This window comes from Artibeus jamaicensis, unplaced genomic scaffold, assembly GCF_021234435.1.
Source record: "Artibeus jamaicensis isolate MK-2021 breed Jamaican fruit bat unplaced genomic scaffold, CSHL_Jam_final scaffold_3128, whole genome shotgun sequence".
NCBI lineage: Eukaryota > Metazoa > Chordata > Mammalia > Chiroptera > Phyllostomidae > Artibeus > Artibeus jamaicensis.
This window is the reverse complement of record NW_026522036.1, coordinates 814,784-828,991: the sequence shown is the minus strand read 5'-3', so window position 1 is coordinate 828,991 and position 14,208 is coordinate 814,784. Positions and strand designations below refer to the sequence as shown.

At 39.5% G+C, this 14,208-nt stretch overlaps 1 protein-coding gene across 2 annotated transcripts in view; it reads left to right on the top strand.

Moving 5' to 3' along the window:
• Positions 1-14,208, top strand: part of FAT3 (FAT atypical cadherin 3) — a 649,640-nt gene that overhangs the window by 527,260 nt on the left and 108,172 nt on the right. For both annotated transcript variants that reach the window (XM_053656923.1, XM_053656924.1), the window contains one exon: positions 7,004-7,143. In XM_053656923.1, the coding sequence (XP_053512898.1) occupies positions 7,004-7,143 (140 nt within the window). The remainder of the gene's footprint in view (positions 1-7,003; positions 7,144-14,208) is intronic.

Genomic DNA, 14,208 nt, shown 5'->3' with positions numbered 1-14,208 from the left:
TACTAGATTTCAGGTAGTATTTTGATAATTACATGGAGAGTAAGATGGAATCATATGCTGGGGGAGGCAGCTGGAAGCTTCTCTAAAGGGGAAGCAGTGTGATATTCACCATTGGAACTCATCATGGAGAGATGGTGGTGCTTCGGTGCCCTTCTTTAGAGAAAATTTTGACTAAACCATGGCCCAACACCTGCTGCCCAGCATATTCAAGCAGTAGCTGCTGCCTCAAAGTGTTTCCATTCTTGTCCCATTTTTAAAAGCTTTTTAGGACATTCCAACTTGCTATGTTTAACTTTAGAATCCAGTAGAAATCCAAGATGCCTCTTCTGCTCTTTCTTTGATCACCCTATTACACTGGTCCTGGCAGAAAACAGTCACAGAGAAATGTCCCCAACATGAGTTATCTGTTACGTGGGCTGTTCACAACCTCGCTTTAACCATCTCTGCCGCACACCCCCGCAGCAACGCTCAGGCTGTGACTTTTCTAATTTCCCACTTTGTTGAAACTCAGACCAGCTTGGCGGTGTCCTCCCTTCTCCCACCTTTTGTTTAGCCTAACGCTGCTGCAGCAGCACACTCTGGCTTTGCATGTTGTGTTACTGGCTCTGAGGAAGCACATCTTGTTTAAACAGAATGCTGCTGGTGAAAAGGGACTCCTTTCATTTGATAATCTCACCCCAGATGGATTGGACATGGTTTCCTATGAAATGAAATCACCTTTCAGGCTAAAAGGGAGCCTGAAAAAATGAGCCCTGGGGGAGAGACATGCAGTTGTTTATGAAATGGGATGCTTAAGTGGTAGGTTATTAAATTGTGTGAGGGTTGATGGTGAACTGCTGGTCTAGATTCTGCGTCCCCTGTCAGAAGTTCATTTTAAAACACTGGGAAGATTTCAGGAACCTTGTTGTAAATGGATTCCTGGTTTCAATAGGAGCAAATGCCCTGGAAGCGATCATCAGTGGCTGTTCGCCATACTGATGGACTGAGAGATACTCCACAGGCTCTCTCAAGCACTCCCAATCTGCTTCCTACTCATCCAACTCCCTGGCCCCTTCAGAGGTCTGTGTTCTAGAGTACTTGAAACAGTAAATGAAGGAGACACACACATACACACACACAGGAAGAGAGAACTATAAAAACTGGCAACCCGAACAGTAGCCAGAAATACCGTCTGATATGAAAAACAAGTAGTAATAAAGGGCACAATCCATACGCCATATGTAAAATATGTCAATTTTATGCCATTAAGCACATGAAATGATGATGTATTTCTGCATGGGGCCCGGGGACACTGTGAGCCTCAGGCAGTTGAGGGAGAACATACAGGATTGCCCCATTTAAACAATTGCTGAATTGAAATAGGTCTTTTAGTATATTTTATTTCATCAAAACAAAAGACAAAAAATAAATAGTAACTGAAACCAGAAAATCTTTACTTGCGTGTTCTCTAAACCAAAGTCTTATAATTTGCATAATTTCTATTTTGCCTTAATCTACACATTTTTACCTTCTAAAATAATTGGTGTTGAACAGTGGCCTTTCTTCCCATCCACCCCTGCAAAAGTAATCAGTGTCCTCAGATTTAAGAAAGTAGAGTAGTTCCCCCTTACCTTTGGGGGACATGTTCCAAGACCCCCCAGTGGATGCCTGAAACTGCTGGTAGCACCATACCCTACATGTACTCTTATTTCCTACACATAAATGCCTGTGAGAGAGTTTTATTTATAAATTAGGCACAATAAGAGATTTACAACAGTAAGTAATAATAAAAGAGAACAATGATAACAATATACTGTAATAAAAGTCATGTGCATGTAGTCTAGTCTTTCCCCAGTAATTTTTATTTTTCAGTCTAAATTTCATCCTGAATCTGTGTAACCTGCCCTCACTTACAATGAATGGTTTTGTGTCATTGGTTTCAGGGGTCCCTTGCCGACATATTCATGTAGGTCCAATACTTCTGGCACAAAGCAAAGATGTCGATGGGAACATGTTTCTGTGCATGCCTTCCACCCACAAATCTAATAATGCCTTTTCCACCTCAGCTGAACACCATACATTGTGACTAGGACCTTTGCAGCTTGATGTGCAACAGCAAAACTAGCTCAACTTTCTTTTTCCTTCTTCACAATTTCACAAATAGAAAATTTACTCTTGGAGCTTCTGGCCAAGATAAAGGCATAGGTAAATATGCTTTGCTTCCTTGCATAACCAAAAGAATGATAACAACCAATTTAAAAACAAAAAACAACCAGAACTGCCAGAGAGAAAAACTACCTTTGGGAAAATTGAACTGTATGGAAATCCGACAGCCAAGGAGTTAGAGAAACATTCATCCAGACTGGTAGGAGGAGCAGAGAGGTGAAGCCAGGGCAGCAAGGATGTGTGACAAGGCAGAAGCTTGTGGACCTGGATATCCCACATTTGTGTGTGGATGAGCTGGGAGAAACAACTGGGGAGGGAGACAGACTGCACAGCCCAGGGTTTCAGTGCAGGAAACTAAAGCATCAAAAACCTCTGTGGGAGTTGTGGCAATGGCAGAAACTCCCACTCAAACAGGAGACTCTGTTGGAGGGGCCTGTGGGATCCTAGAACATACACAAGCCCACTCATCTTGGAATCAGCACCTAACAGGGCACAATCTGCTTGTGGGAAGTGAGGAAGTAAGGAAGTAAGGAAGTGTGGTGCTTTCATTCTCACTGAAAGCAGAGTGAGAGCCAAGCAAGTGGCACTGTTCCCTCTCTGCCACAACACAGCCAAGTGGGTTGACCTGCCTGGGTGAATACCTAAGGCTCTACTCCTTACAATATAACAGGTATGCTGAGACAAAGAAATATGGCCCAGATGAAAGAACAGATCAAAACTCCAGAAAAAGAAGTAGGTGAGGAGGATACAGGCAACTTATCAGATTCAGAGTTCAAAACACTGGTAATCAGAATGGTCACAGAAATGATTGAGTATGGTCTCAAAATAAAGAAAGAGGTGAGAGCTATACAAAGTGAAAAAAAGCAAAATAAACAGGGAACCAACAGTGATGGGAGGAAAACTAGAACTGAAATCAGTGATTTGGAACAAAAGGAAGAAATAAACATTCAACTGGAACAGAATGAAGAAACAAAAATTTTTTTAAAAAAAGGAGAGGCTTAGGAACCTCTGGGAAACCTTTCAATATTCCAACATCCGAATCGTAGGGGTACCAGAAGGAGAAGAGGAAGAGCAAGAAATTGAAAACTTACTTGAACAAATAATGAAGGAAAACTTCCCCAATCTAGTGAAGGAAATAGATATGCAAGTCTAGGAAGCACAGATTGTCCCAAAGAAGTTGTATCCAAGAAGAAACACAAGAAGACACAACATAATTAAATTACCCAAGATTAAAGATAAAGAGAGAATCTTAAAAGCAGCAACAGGAAAGGAGACAGTTATGTACAAAGGAATTCCCATAAGACTGTCAGCTAATTTCTCAAAGAAAGTGGCTGAAAAGAAGAGGCTGGGGAGAAGTATTCAAAGTCATGAAAGGCAAGAACCTCCATCCAAGATGACTCTATCCAGCAAAGCTTTCATTTAGAATGGAAGGGCAGATAAAGTGCTTCCCAGATAAGAACAAGTTAAAGGAGTTCATCATCACCAAGCCCTTATTATATGAAATGTTAAAGGGACTTATTTATGCAAAATAAGGAGATCAAAACTATGAACAGTAAAATGAAAGCAAACCCAAACTATTAATAACCAAACCTAAAAAACAAAAACAAGACCAAAAGCAAATTAAGCGAACAACTGGTACAGGAACAGAATGACAAGTGGAGATCACTTGAAGGGTTATCAGTGGGGAGGGGGGATAGGGAATGGGGAAAGATGGGAGAAAAGGTACAGAGAATAAGAAGCATAATTGTTAGCCACAAGATAGATGACGGGGGGGTTGGTGTTTAGAATAGTATAAGAAATGGAGAACCCTAAGAGCTTATGTGTATGACCCATGGACATGAACTAAGAGGGGATGGGAATGCTGAAGAGATGGGTGAAGAGAATGCTGCAGGGCAGAGGGAGATAAAGGAGAGAAAAAAATGGCACAGCCGTATTCAGCATAATCATGCTGATGATCAGCTGGAACAGCATAATCAATAAAATACACTAAAACAGAAAGAAAAGAAAGTTCACTCTTATCACAGATCATAGCATCCTCAGCATACATTTCTTTTTCTTTCCTAAAGTCAAGAATTTTTACCCTTTCACTGAAATAAAGAACCTTTCTGCTTTTTGATTGGCATATCCAAATTGCCAGCATCACTAGCCTTATATGCTTTGGGGCCATTATTAAGTCAAACTTGACTTGAGTGCAAGTTACAGGCATGCAAGAGATAACCAAGCTGGCTACTAAGTGACTAAGGGGCAGGACAAAGGGATGGCTCATACCTCAGGCAGAACAGAGCTGGGCAGGTCGAGATTTAATCACACTAAAATGACATGCAATTTATTTTTTTAAATATTTTATTTATTTATCTTTAGAAGGGAAGGGAAGGAAAGAGGGAGAGAAACATCAATGTATGGTTGCCTTTCGTGGGTCCCCTGCTGGGAACTGGCCTGCAGGGAACCGGTCTGCAACCCAGGCATGTGCCCTGACTGGGAATTGAACCGCGATTGTTTGGTTCGGAGGCCTGCGCTCAATCCACTGAGCTACACCAGCCAGGGCTTAAAATGACATGCAATTTAAAACTTACGAATTCTTTATTTCTGAAAAATTTTATTTAATATTTTCAAATCACAGTTTCAAATTAAACTGGAGATAAGGGAGGGCTACTGTAAACAGCTTGGTTAGCAAAACATTATAAAACTGATTTAAATGTGATTTAAAACATGATTTCATACCCACCAGAGATGTCTTAAAAAGTTGCATTCTCATCCTTTTTTTTTTATACAGGTCCAAGAAAATTTTATGTTCTTTCTTTGAAAGTTTTTTTTTTCCAGAAGGTACCACTTGATAGCAAATTATGTTCTTTTGCTCATTAAGATGGTTATTCAAGACACTTGAATCAGCCTTACATTTGATTTCATAGAGTTATCAACATGAAACATTCCCCTTGAAAAAGACATGGTGACCTACAGCTTGCTTCCCTTTCAGTCTAGATTTCCTCCCCTTTCTCTTTATCCTGTTTTTCAAAGCATCTTTTTTTAAGAATTAATAATTCTCAGTAAATCAGTTAAAGATATTAATTAGATGACGAGTCTCTTTTTAGATGAAATTTTTGAAAAATATATCATCTCGAAGCAATTCTCTGATACCCCTGTAGCTGCATAACTTTAATTAAATGTCAAGGGCAATTATGTTCTCTCAAGCAATTATATAATCTTAAGTATATGACAGCTGCAAGCAATAAGTATTTGAAATATGTACGACCAGTTTTTTTAAATAACCATATTACAGTAGTCCTCCCCTTATCCATCATTTTGGTTTCAGTTACCTGCAGTCAACCTCTGTCTGAAAATACCTTTGTCATTGGCTTCACGTAGGCATCACATCATCTCACATAGTCAGAAGAAGAAGGGCAGGTAGAGTACAAGATGTATTAGAGAGACCACATTCATATAACTTTATTACAAAATATTTATTGTTATAATTGCTCTATTTTATTATTAGTTAATGTTAATCTTTTAACTGTGCCTAATTTATAAACTAAATTTTGTTATAGGTATGCATGTATAGAAAAAAACATGGTGTACTCAGAGTTCGGTACTGTCCTGGGTTTCAGGCATCTATTAAGAGTCACTCCTTGTGTCCTCCGGATAAGGGGGAACCAGTTATTTTGTGTCAGTGTATCAAATTCTAGTAGTTCAAGTAAAATTCTCCTTTCCCTTACTCTTTCCTCATTTGCAATTGTGATATCATAGAAATGTCATATAGTATTATTTATTGATCAGCAAAATGGAATGGAAAGAATGTTGATTGTAAAAGAAGCCAAGATTTCATTTCTAAAATAGGAAATTTAGTAAATGCATTGCCCTGTGTGCTGTAGCTAAATAAAGTTACTGAGAACAAAATTAATTGACATTGTAACATTTCAGACAAAAATAAGTAGAGCTTGTGAACATATACTGATAGTTAACTAAAACTGTTCCAGCATACAAAAACTATAAACCATTATCTCCTTTTTCCCCTAAAAAACATTTATTTTGGAATGATCGTAAAGCACACTTTGGTTCACAAGGATGGGAAACATCTATAGTAGTTTTAATAAAGCTGCTGTTATCATAGGCACATCATTCACACACTGTGGATTATATCTGGTTTGGGGCGAGGCAAGTAAAGTTTTCTAAACTTTTGTATTAATTGTTTTATAAATTGATGTACATAAGCTGATGTTTTCTTCAACTTCTTTCCAGACTTCATTTTGTAAATCATCCATACGCTTTCTTCTTGAGGGAGAGAAAAACAATTCACATTGTCTAAGGGGCATAAAAACATATGTGTAAAATATCTCGACTTGCAGATATAAAATTTTTAATATGAAATTCATTTTTTGCTTTTTCTTATTTTCCACTATGTATCATTTTATTTTTGAAATCTAATTGAGGGACTCTGAACTCTACCAACCAGATGTTCACCATCAATCCTGGAGTAGATTTAAGAGTGTCTACTCATTTTTGTTCATCTTAATTTGGGCTCCTGTGTACTTAGACCTCAGTCTACTTTGGAAAAGCAAAAGGATGTACAAATTCCTAGCACCAAAGCCACAAGGGGTTGATGGGCCTTTAAGTTTGAAAGTGTTTCATGCCAGTTTATGATGCACTACTCTAACATCAGTGCTGAGGTTACATTATTCGCGATACATTATTTGGGGTGACACTTGCTATGCACTGTAGAGGCTGTGTTTTAAAATATGAACTAAGTTAGAAATAAAGAGGTCTCATTTAGTGTGTACAAGATTGAAACATAAGGGTGCCTGTGCTTCAGTACATGTAATAACTTCTCAGATATGCTAATTTTATGTTTTTGTGAAATCATTAGGGGGGAATTTTGACAGCTCTTTTGATGCAGAGAAGGGTGTTGGGACCATTGTCATTGCAAAACCTTTGGATGCAGAGCAGAGGTCCATTTATAATATGAGCGTGGAAGTCACCGATGGGACAAATGTTGCTGTCACTCAGGTAAGTTGTTGATCTCTAACAACAAACTCCCCTTTTCTTGAATTTACAAAGAGAAGAACATCTATGTTGTCTGAGTTAAAACACAGTGATGTTCTTCAGCTCCTCCTTTGTTAGCCACAGTCAGTTAGAGCTAGAGAATACCTTAGTTCACATTTATTTTATAAACTATGATCAGATGAGCGCTACAGCTAAGGTCACACAGCATTAATAAGCAAAAACAAGGCCTGAGGCCTCGGTGCCTTACTCCCTAACTCCCATCTCCTGTTTTAGCCTGTGTGCCAGTGGGTTTGTACCCTGGCTGCACTGTGGGATCTCCTGGTTGGGGGCACTGGGCAGAGTTGAAACCACAGAAGCCTGGGCCCCACCCCCAGGTTTCCCACAGAGTTCTAACATGCAGCCAGGGTCGAGGACCACTGCTCACACTCCGCTACTTGAGTGCTTGTGGATGCCAGGAAGAGGAGAAAAATCTCTAGGTGAGACCAACACAATGTTAGGTATCAGTGTGAGGCAGGTTTACCCTAAATATAAGAAAATGGTTTTGTTTTATATATATTTTTAGTTGATTCTTTTTAAAGAGAGGAACGAGGAAGAGAGAGAGAGAGCATCAATTTTTTGTCGCCCTTATTTATGTATCCATTGGTTGTTTCAGCTATGTGCTCTGAGCAGGGATTTAATGGCCAGGGTTTGTTTTATATTTTAGCCTCAGAGACCTGGGCAAATTACACAGCCACCCCACCTAAACCTGCTCTGTTTCAGAGTATTTTCAAGACACTGGGAAAGGGCACCATGGTTGAGATCCTACAGGAATTATATAATCTAAAAGAAAGCCCCAAACCTAATATGAAATAACCCACTTGCGGTATTGCTAACTCTTTAGTGCTAATTTATTCAAATGGGAATTTCAAATAGGCTTTTTAAATTAGCCATGTTTTAGCAGACTGAACCTCAAGTTTTTAGCATCACTTAAAAACGCAAGACATATTTGAGTAAAATACAAATAAAACATGGAACCATATTTAGTTCCATACTTCAGGGTTTTAGAATAGTTGGATTAAACAGTAATTCAGTGGGCTCAGAATATTATAGAAATACATTGAATATTTTTAGAATAAATGAATGAATAGCAGATACTGTACATTCAACAGGACCTAAATGGCAGGTATGCTGGATCCAAAGCACAAAACTGATTCATGGTAACCAAAAAAAAAATTATCAGTGAAACTTTTATTTTGGAATTTCATTAAGACCCAGTGAAAAATCACTTCACAGCATTGATTTCACAAATATTTCCTGAGTTCATACCTGTGCAAGGAGCTGCACTAGATGCCCGAGGTCACAATAATTCATAATTTTAAACCCGGATGACTGATGTACACCCACTTTAAAAAAATTAATATGGAAGCATACATTACAAGAATTTGAATGTATACATTGTTTGAGCCCCAATTTCATTGATTTTATTTCAAACTTAACTCCAGAGCAGTTGGGCAGGAGTTGGAGGAATGGGGTGAACTTGGAGCTTCCTCTTAGCAAGGCCAAGCTCAGCAGGTTAATAATGGGTATCAAGAGATTTACTTGTCAAAAGCTTCTTAGTCACTCTGTGTCTCTAGGGTTGTGACCTTCTCGAGAAGTGAGAACTAACAGTTTCCGAAGCATAAACTTGTATGTCATCATTACTACCATAAAAAAATCATTACTCTACCCATGGGGTTGCGTTGGGCCTCGACACCCCACAGCCCCTGCCAGTCCAGGCCCCTGCTCGAATCTGCCACAGCTCATCTGGCAGCAGTGACAGCAGCAGTTCTCTGAGTCAGTCAAAGCCCTCAGTGTCAAGGACATTTTACAGAAGGCTGTCTGGGGAAAGACAAGTATCCTAGGTTTCTTTTAGAAACCGCTAAAGTCTGTTCCAACCCAGGACCCTAATGATTCTACCATCAGACACCCTTCACCATATAACTAAATTAATGTCCTGTATCCCCGAAACACCTGTTCAGTTTTCCTTTGGGAACGTTTCTCTACCTTGTTCATTAGGAACCATAAAACATGGTATGACACAAGTTTCAATCAGCCATAAACAACATGTGGAAGTTTACTTCACAAATGTCAAATAAATCTGAGCCTCGAGGATCCCTGTCCACATGAAAACTCTTCCTTTATCTTCAGTTTTGCCTGTTCTCCCAACTCACAGGAGTCTTGTGCCTCTGAGCTACAATATCTGGTGGTGAATAAACCTCCTTTTCCTTACTGAGATTTCCTTGCTTGAGTACAGGATGTAAAAAGGTCCTGTGGAATTCAAGTTATAAAGACGAAGATGTACTAAATGGAAGAACAAAGCATCCCAACATATACAAACACCTCCTGTCAAGATGGACAAGAGCCTCTGCATGAAATAACTGACTTTATGAAGGACATTATTGTATTTATATAACATTGCAGAGTATTTGACAACATGGGCTTTGTGGTGATGAATCCACGTTCCCACTCCAACTCTGTCACTTAGTAGCTGCATCCCCTCCAGCAGGTACAGGTCACTTAATTTCTCTGTATTGTAGTCCTTTCATCTATGGGCACAATAATATCTGCATCATTAGAATTGCTGAGGGTGACATGAATTTATATATACAGAGTATTAGTACGAGGTCCAAACACAGTAAGTTCTCAACAAATATTAGCTGCTGCTGCTGCTGCTGCTGCTGCTATTATTACTGTCATCACTTAGCCTCTGCGAGCATTTGTATTATGGGGACTGTGTCCCAGGCTGTTGTGAGAAATGAACGAGAGCCTGAGACGGTGCTCTGGGAAAAGGGATGATCCAGTGATTCATCCCAGGCTCTTAATGAAGGGCTATTCTGGATACTGTGTGACTTGTCCTGGAATGGAAAGAGCGAAACGAACCCTTAAGGCACCCTCAGTGCAGATCAAACCAGGTAGAATTTGTCAAGGACTCTGAGCACACCAGAGTTATATTCATGGGCTTTTCCCGGTTCCTGATGCTTCCTCCCAGGATAGTCACCCTTGATGGCTCTTTCACTGTCTTCTCTTTGCCTAAAACCAGCCAACATTGTTGAGTATTTTCTATGTTCCAAGAATTATTCCAATGTTTTAAAAATATACTCCCAATTTCTACATGTATAATGTCAGAGAATGGTAGCAAGTCGTTCATGACTGGCACCAAAAATAGCATTGTTCTAGACCAAAAAATGAATAACATGGAGTGGAAAGATTTAAAAGCAGCACCCTGGTTCCAGCCACATTCCTTCCTGTCCAGACCCATGCCTGACCTCCAAATCCTGTTGCCCCAGGAAGCCAGTACAAATTAGGACCCAGTTGTGCAAACAAATGAAACTCTCCAAGATAGTTTGAGGTCTTGTGAGTTGCTTGAAGCTCATGACATTGTTTATAAAGGTTGGTGTGTATGTGTTTCTTTATAGAGTGTAGATCCTTAGTATTAATCAAGTGTTTAAATGGATATGTGGCCTGAAAATGATTACGATAATCTAACTCTTCAATATTTTTTCAGTATTAAGAAACTCCAGCTGAAAATTTCAACATGCAACCACCCATGCTTCCTAGGAAACACACACACACCTGATGGGATTGTTGGCTTTATAAAGCCTTCCTGCTTTAGACAAAGCACTGTTTGTCTAAGTTAAGAAGAGACTAAGCTTGTCTACCTAATTCCTAGATAGCAAACAAGAGAAATTAGAGAGAGAGGAGGGGGGAGGGAGGGAACAAGGAAGGAAGGAGAAAAGGAAGGAAGGAAGGAGGGGAGGAAGGAAAAAAAAGGAAAGGAAGGAGAGAAAAGAAAGAAAGAAAGAAACTCTGTCTGTGGGGGAAAAAAAGAACCACTCTTCTTTAGCATTGTAGAACTGTTCCCCACTTTGATTTTCAAGAAGGCCAGAGATTAGTATGAGGGTCTGGCTTAGAAGGGAAGGATAAAAGGGTTGACGGAGGTGGTCCAGTCTGGTAGAGGAAAGGTGTGAAACCAGAGGCCCAGAAAGAGCAGGAATAATGAGAAGCCAAGGAAGGTGAGGTTACTGTTTAAATATATGGAGCACTCCGCATCTCTTGTAAGAGGGATTCTCCCTTAGGGCCCAGAGTGTGGTCTCTACATACCATTTCCCACGGAAAGGAGCCAGGTTTTCTTATAGAAATACCTGGTTTCAGGTTTGGGGCAGGAGGATGGGCATCTTTACTGGCAGAAGAGACCAGTGGAATTGTGTTAAAAGGTAACAAGAAACAACTTAAACTGCCTTCCACTACTCAAAGATGGGATATTTTGAATATCTAAAAGGTAATGATTCTAATTGACTGAGACATAAAATAGATGATTTTTAAAAACCCAAGTGTTTACATTATATTAAAAACAAACTCATTGAAGTCTCACAATTACTTTATAAAGCAGGTACAATTTGCAGTAAGCAGAGTGCCCTTCCATCACCCTCCCAAAGATGTCTATGCCTTAATCTTCAGAATTTGTGAATATGTCATGTTATATCATGAAAGGGCTTTGCAGAGATAGCTAAAGCTACAGATGCTAAGATAGAATACCCTGAAGTATCCAGATGGGCCCAATCTAATCACACGAGCCCCTAAGTGGATGACTTGCTCCAGCTGAAGTCAGAAGAAATGCAGCTGCAGTGAAAGGGGCAGAGTTTCCAACTGTGAGAGGATTTGAAACAACACCACTAGTTTGAGCATAGAGAGGACAACATGACAAGGAAGACAGGCAGCCTAGGGGGACTGAGAGAGGCTTCCACCAATAGCCAGCAATGAAACAGGGATCTCAGGCCTCCAACCTCAAGGAACTGGATTTAGACAAATTGGAGCTAATTCATCCCCAGAGCTTCCAGAAATGAACACATCTCTGCAACCCCCTGATTTCAGCTTTGTGAAAGACTCTAAGTAGAGAATCCAGTTAAGCCATACCAGGCAAGTTTCTGATCAACAGAACTAGGAGATAACAAATGTGTGTTGTTTTAAGCAGCTATGTTTGTGGTAATTTGTTATGTTAGAAATAGAACACTAGATGTAAGAAACTCCAGTTCTTAGAGAATTTTCACATGTTTATTTGAGCCAAACTGATGATGTAGGCAGGAAAGAAAGATCTCAAATGATCTGGAGAATGGTAGCTTATTATATACATTAAAATCAAGACATAAGGAAGGTGCGTGAAACCCATTGGTGATAGATTAAGGGGGTGGGAGAAAGCAAAGCAGGAAAATATCTAGGATTGGTTAAAAGACAAAATGGAGAAACATATACTTCTTTTACATTGGTGAGTACAGGATAGTTAACAATTAACCTTAACAGCATATAGAGGTGGTAGGCAGGGAGGAAGATAACGGTGAGGGGTTCAGTGGTCTTGTGCTCTCATACCAGTGGTTATGCTTTCCAGAGGTCTGGAAAAGAAAATTCCTCGGACATTTCAAAGGTATGTTATCCTGGATGCATAAGAACAATGGACAGAGCTCACTTGAATGAACATTGACCTAAGGAAGCTATAGGCCCGGGACATGACTACCTGCTATGACCTGCCCAGTTGTGAACTTGTGATCTGGCCACACTATGTGGTTACTTTCATTCACTGATCCTGTCAGTTTTGCCACAGGTCCCCTGTGAGCTTGTCAGGTTTAATGCATTGCCCTTTATCATTCACAAAATGAATCCTCTATTGTTATTCCCATTTTATAGGTAAGACAGTTAAGGCAAAGCATGTTATTCAATTGAACAGATCAGAGCTCAGATCCAGGCAGTTGAATTCCAGAGCCCGGTTTCTGAACCACGCACTGTGCTTCCCCCTTTTTTTCAAATTATGTTTTATGGATTATAATGTTCCGGTTGTCCCATTTTCTCCTTTTTGCTCGCCTCAACCCAGACCATCCCCACTCCCTCAGGCAATCCCCTACCATTGCTCATGTCCATGGGTCATGTATCTAAGTTCTTTGGCTGCTTCATTTTCTATACTGTACTTTACATCCCTATGGCCATTCTGTAACTACCTATTTATACTTCTTAAAACCCTCACCTCTTCACCCATTCCCCAATACCCCATCCCATCTCTTAACCATCAAAACACTCTCTGTATCCATGATTCTATCTCTGTCCTCATTTACATTGTTTTTTAGATTCAACTGTTGAGAGATATGTATTTATTGACATTTTATTGTTCTTAGTTTTGATCTTTTTCTTAACAAAGTCCCTTTAACATTTCATTTAATAATGGTTTGGTGATGTTAAACTCCTTTAGTTTTTTCTAAAGGAGAACTCTTTAGAAAAGGTTTTTTTCTCCAGACAGAAGAACTCTTTATCTGCCCTTCAATTTTTAATGATAGCTTTGCTGAGTAGAGCAATCTTGACTGTAGGTCCCTGGCTTTTCATTACTTAGAATATTTCTTGCCAATCCCTTCTAGGCTGCAAAGTTTCTTTTGAGAATCAGCTGACAGTCTTATGGAAATTCATCTGTAGGTAACTAACTACTTTTCTCCTTTAAAGACTGACTCTTTATCTTTAACCTTTGGTATTTTAATTCTGATGTGTCTTGGAGTAGGCTTCTTTGCATCCATCTCATCTGGGACTCTGTGCTTACTGGACTTGCATGTCTATTCTTGTCCACCAAATTGGGGGAGTTTTCTTTCATTGGGTTTTCAAATAGATACCTAATTTCTTGCTCTTTCTCTTTTCCTTCTGACACCCCAGGACGTTAATGTTGGAAATGCTTGACCTTGTCCCATAGGCTGCTTACACCGTCCTTGTTTTTTTAATTCTTTTTACTTCTTGTTGTTCTGACTAGTTTTTTGGTGTGTGTGTGTGTGTGTGTGTGTGTGTGTTTGCTTTCTTCTGTTCCCAATCATTGATTTGATTCTAGACTTTATCCACTCTACTGTTATTTTCCAATACATTATTCTTTATTTCAATTAGTGCATTCTTCATTTCTGATTGGATCTTTCTTATGTTGTTGAGGTCCTCCCTAACTTCCTTGAGCATCCTTATAGCCAGTGTTTTGTACTCTGCATCTGATAGATTGCTTATTTCCATTTCATTTAGTTTTTTTTCCTGGAGTGT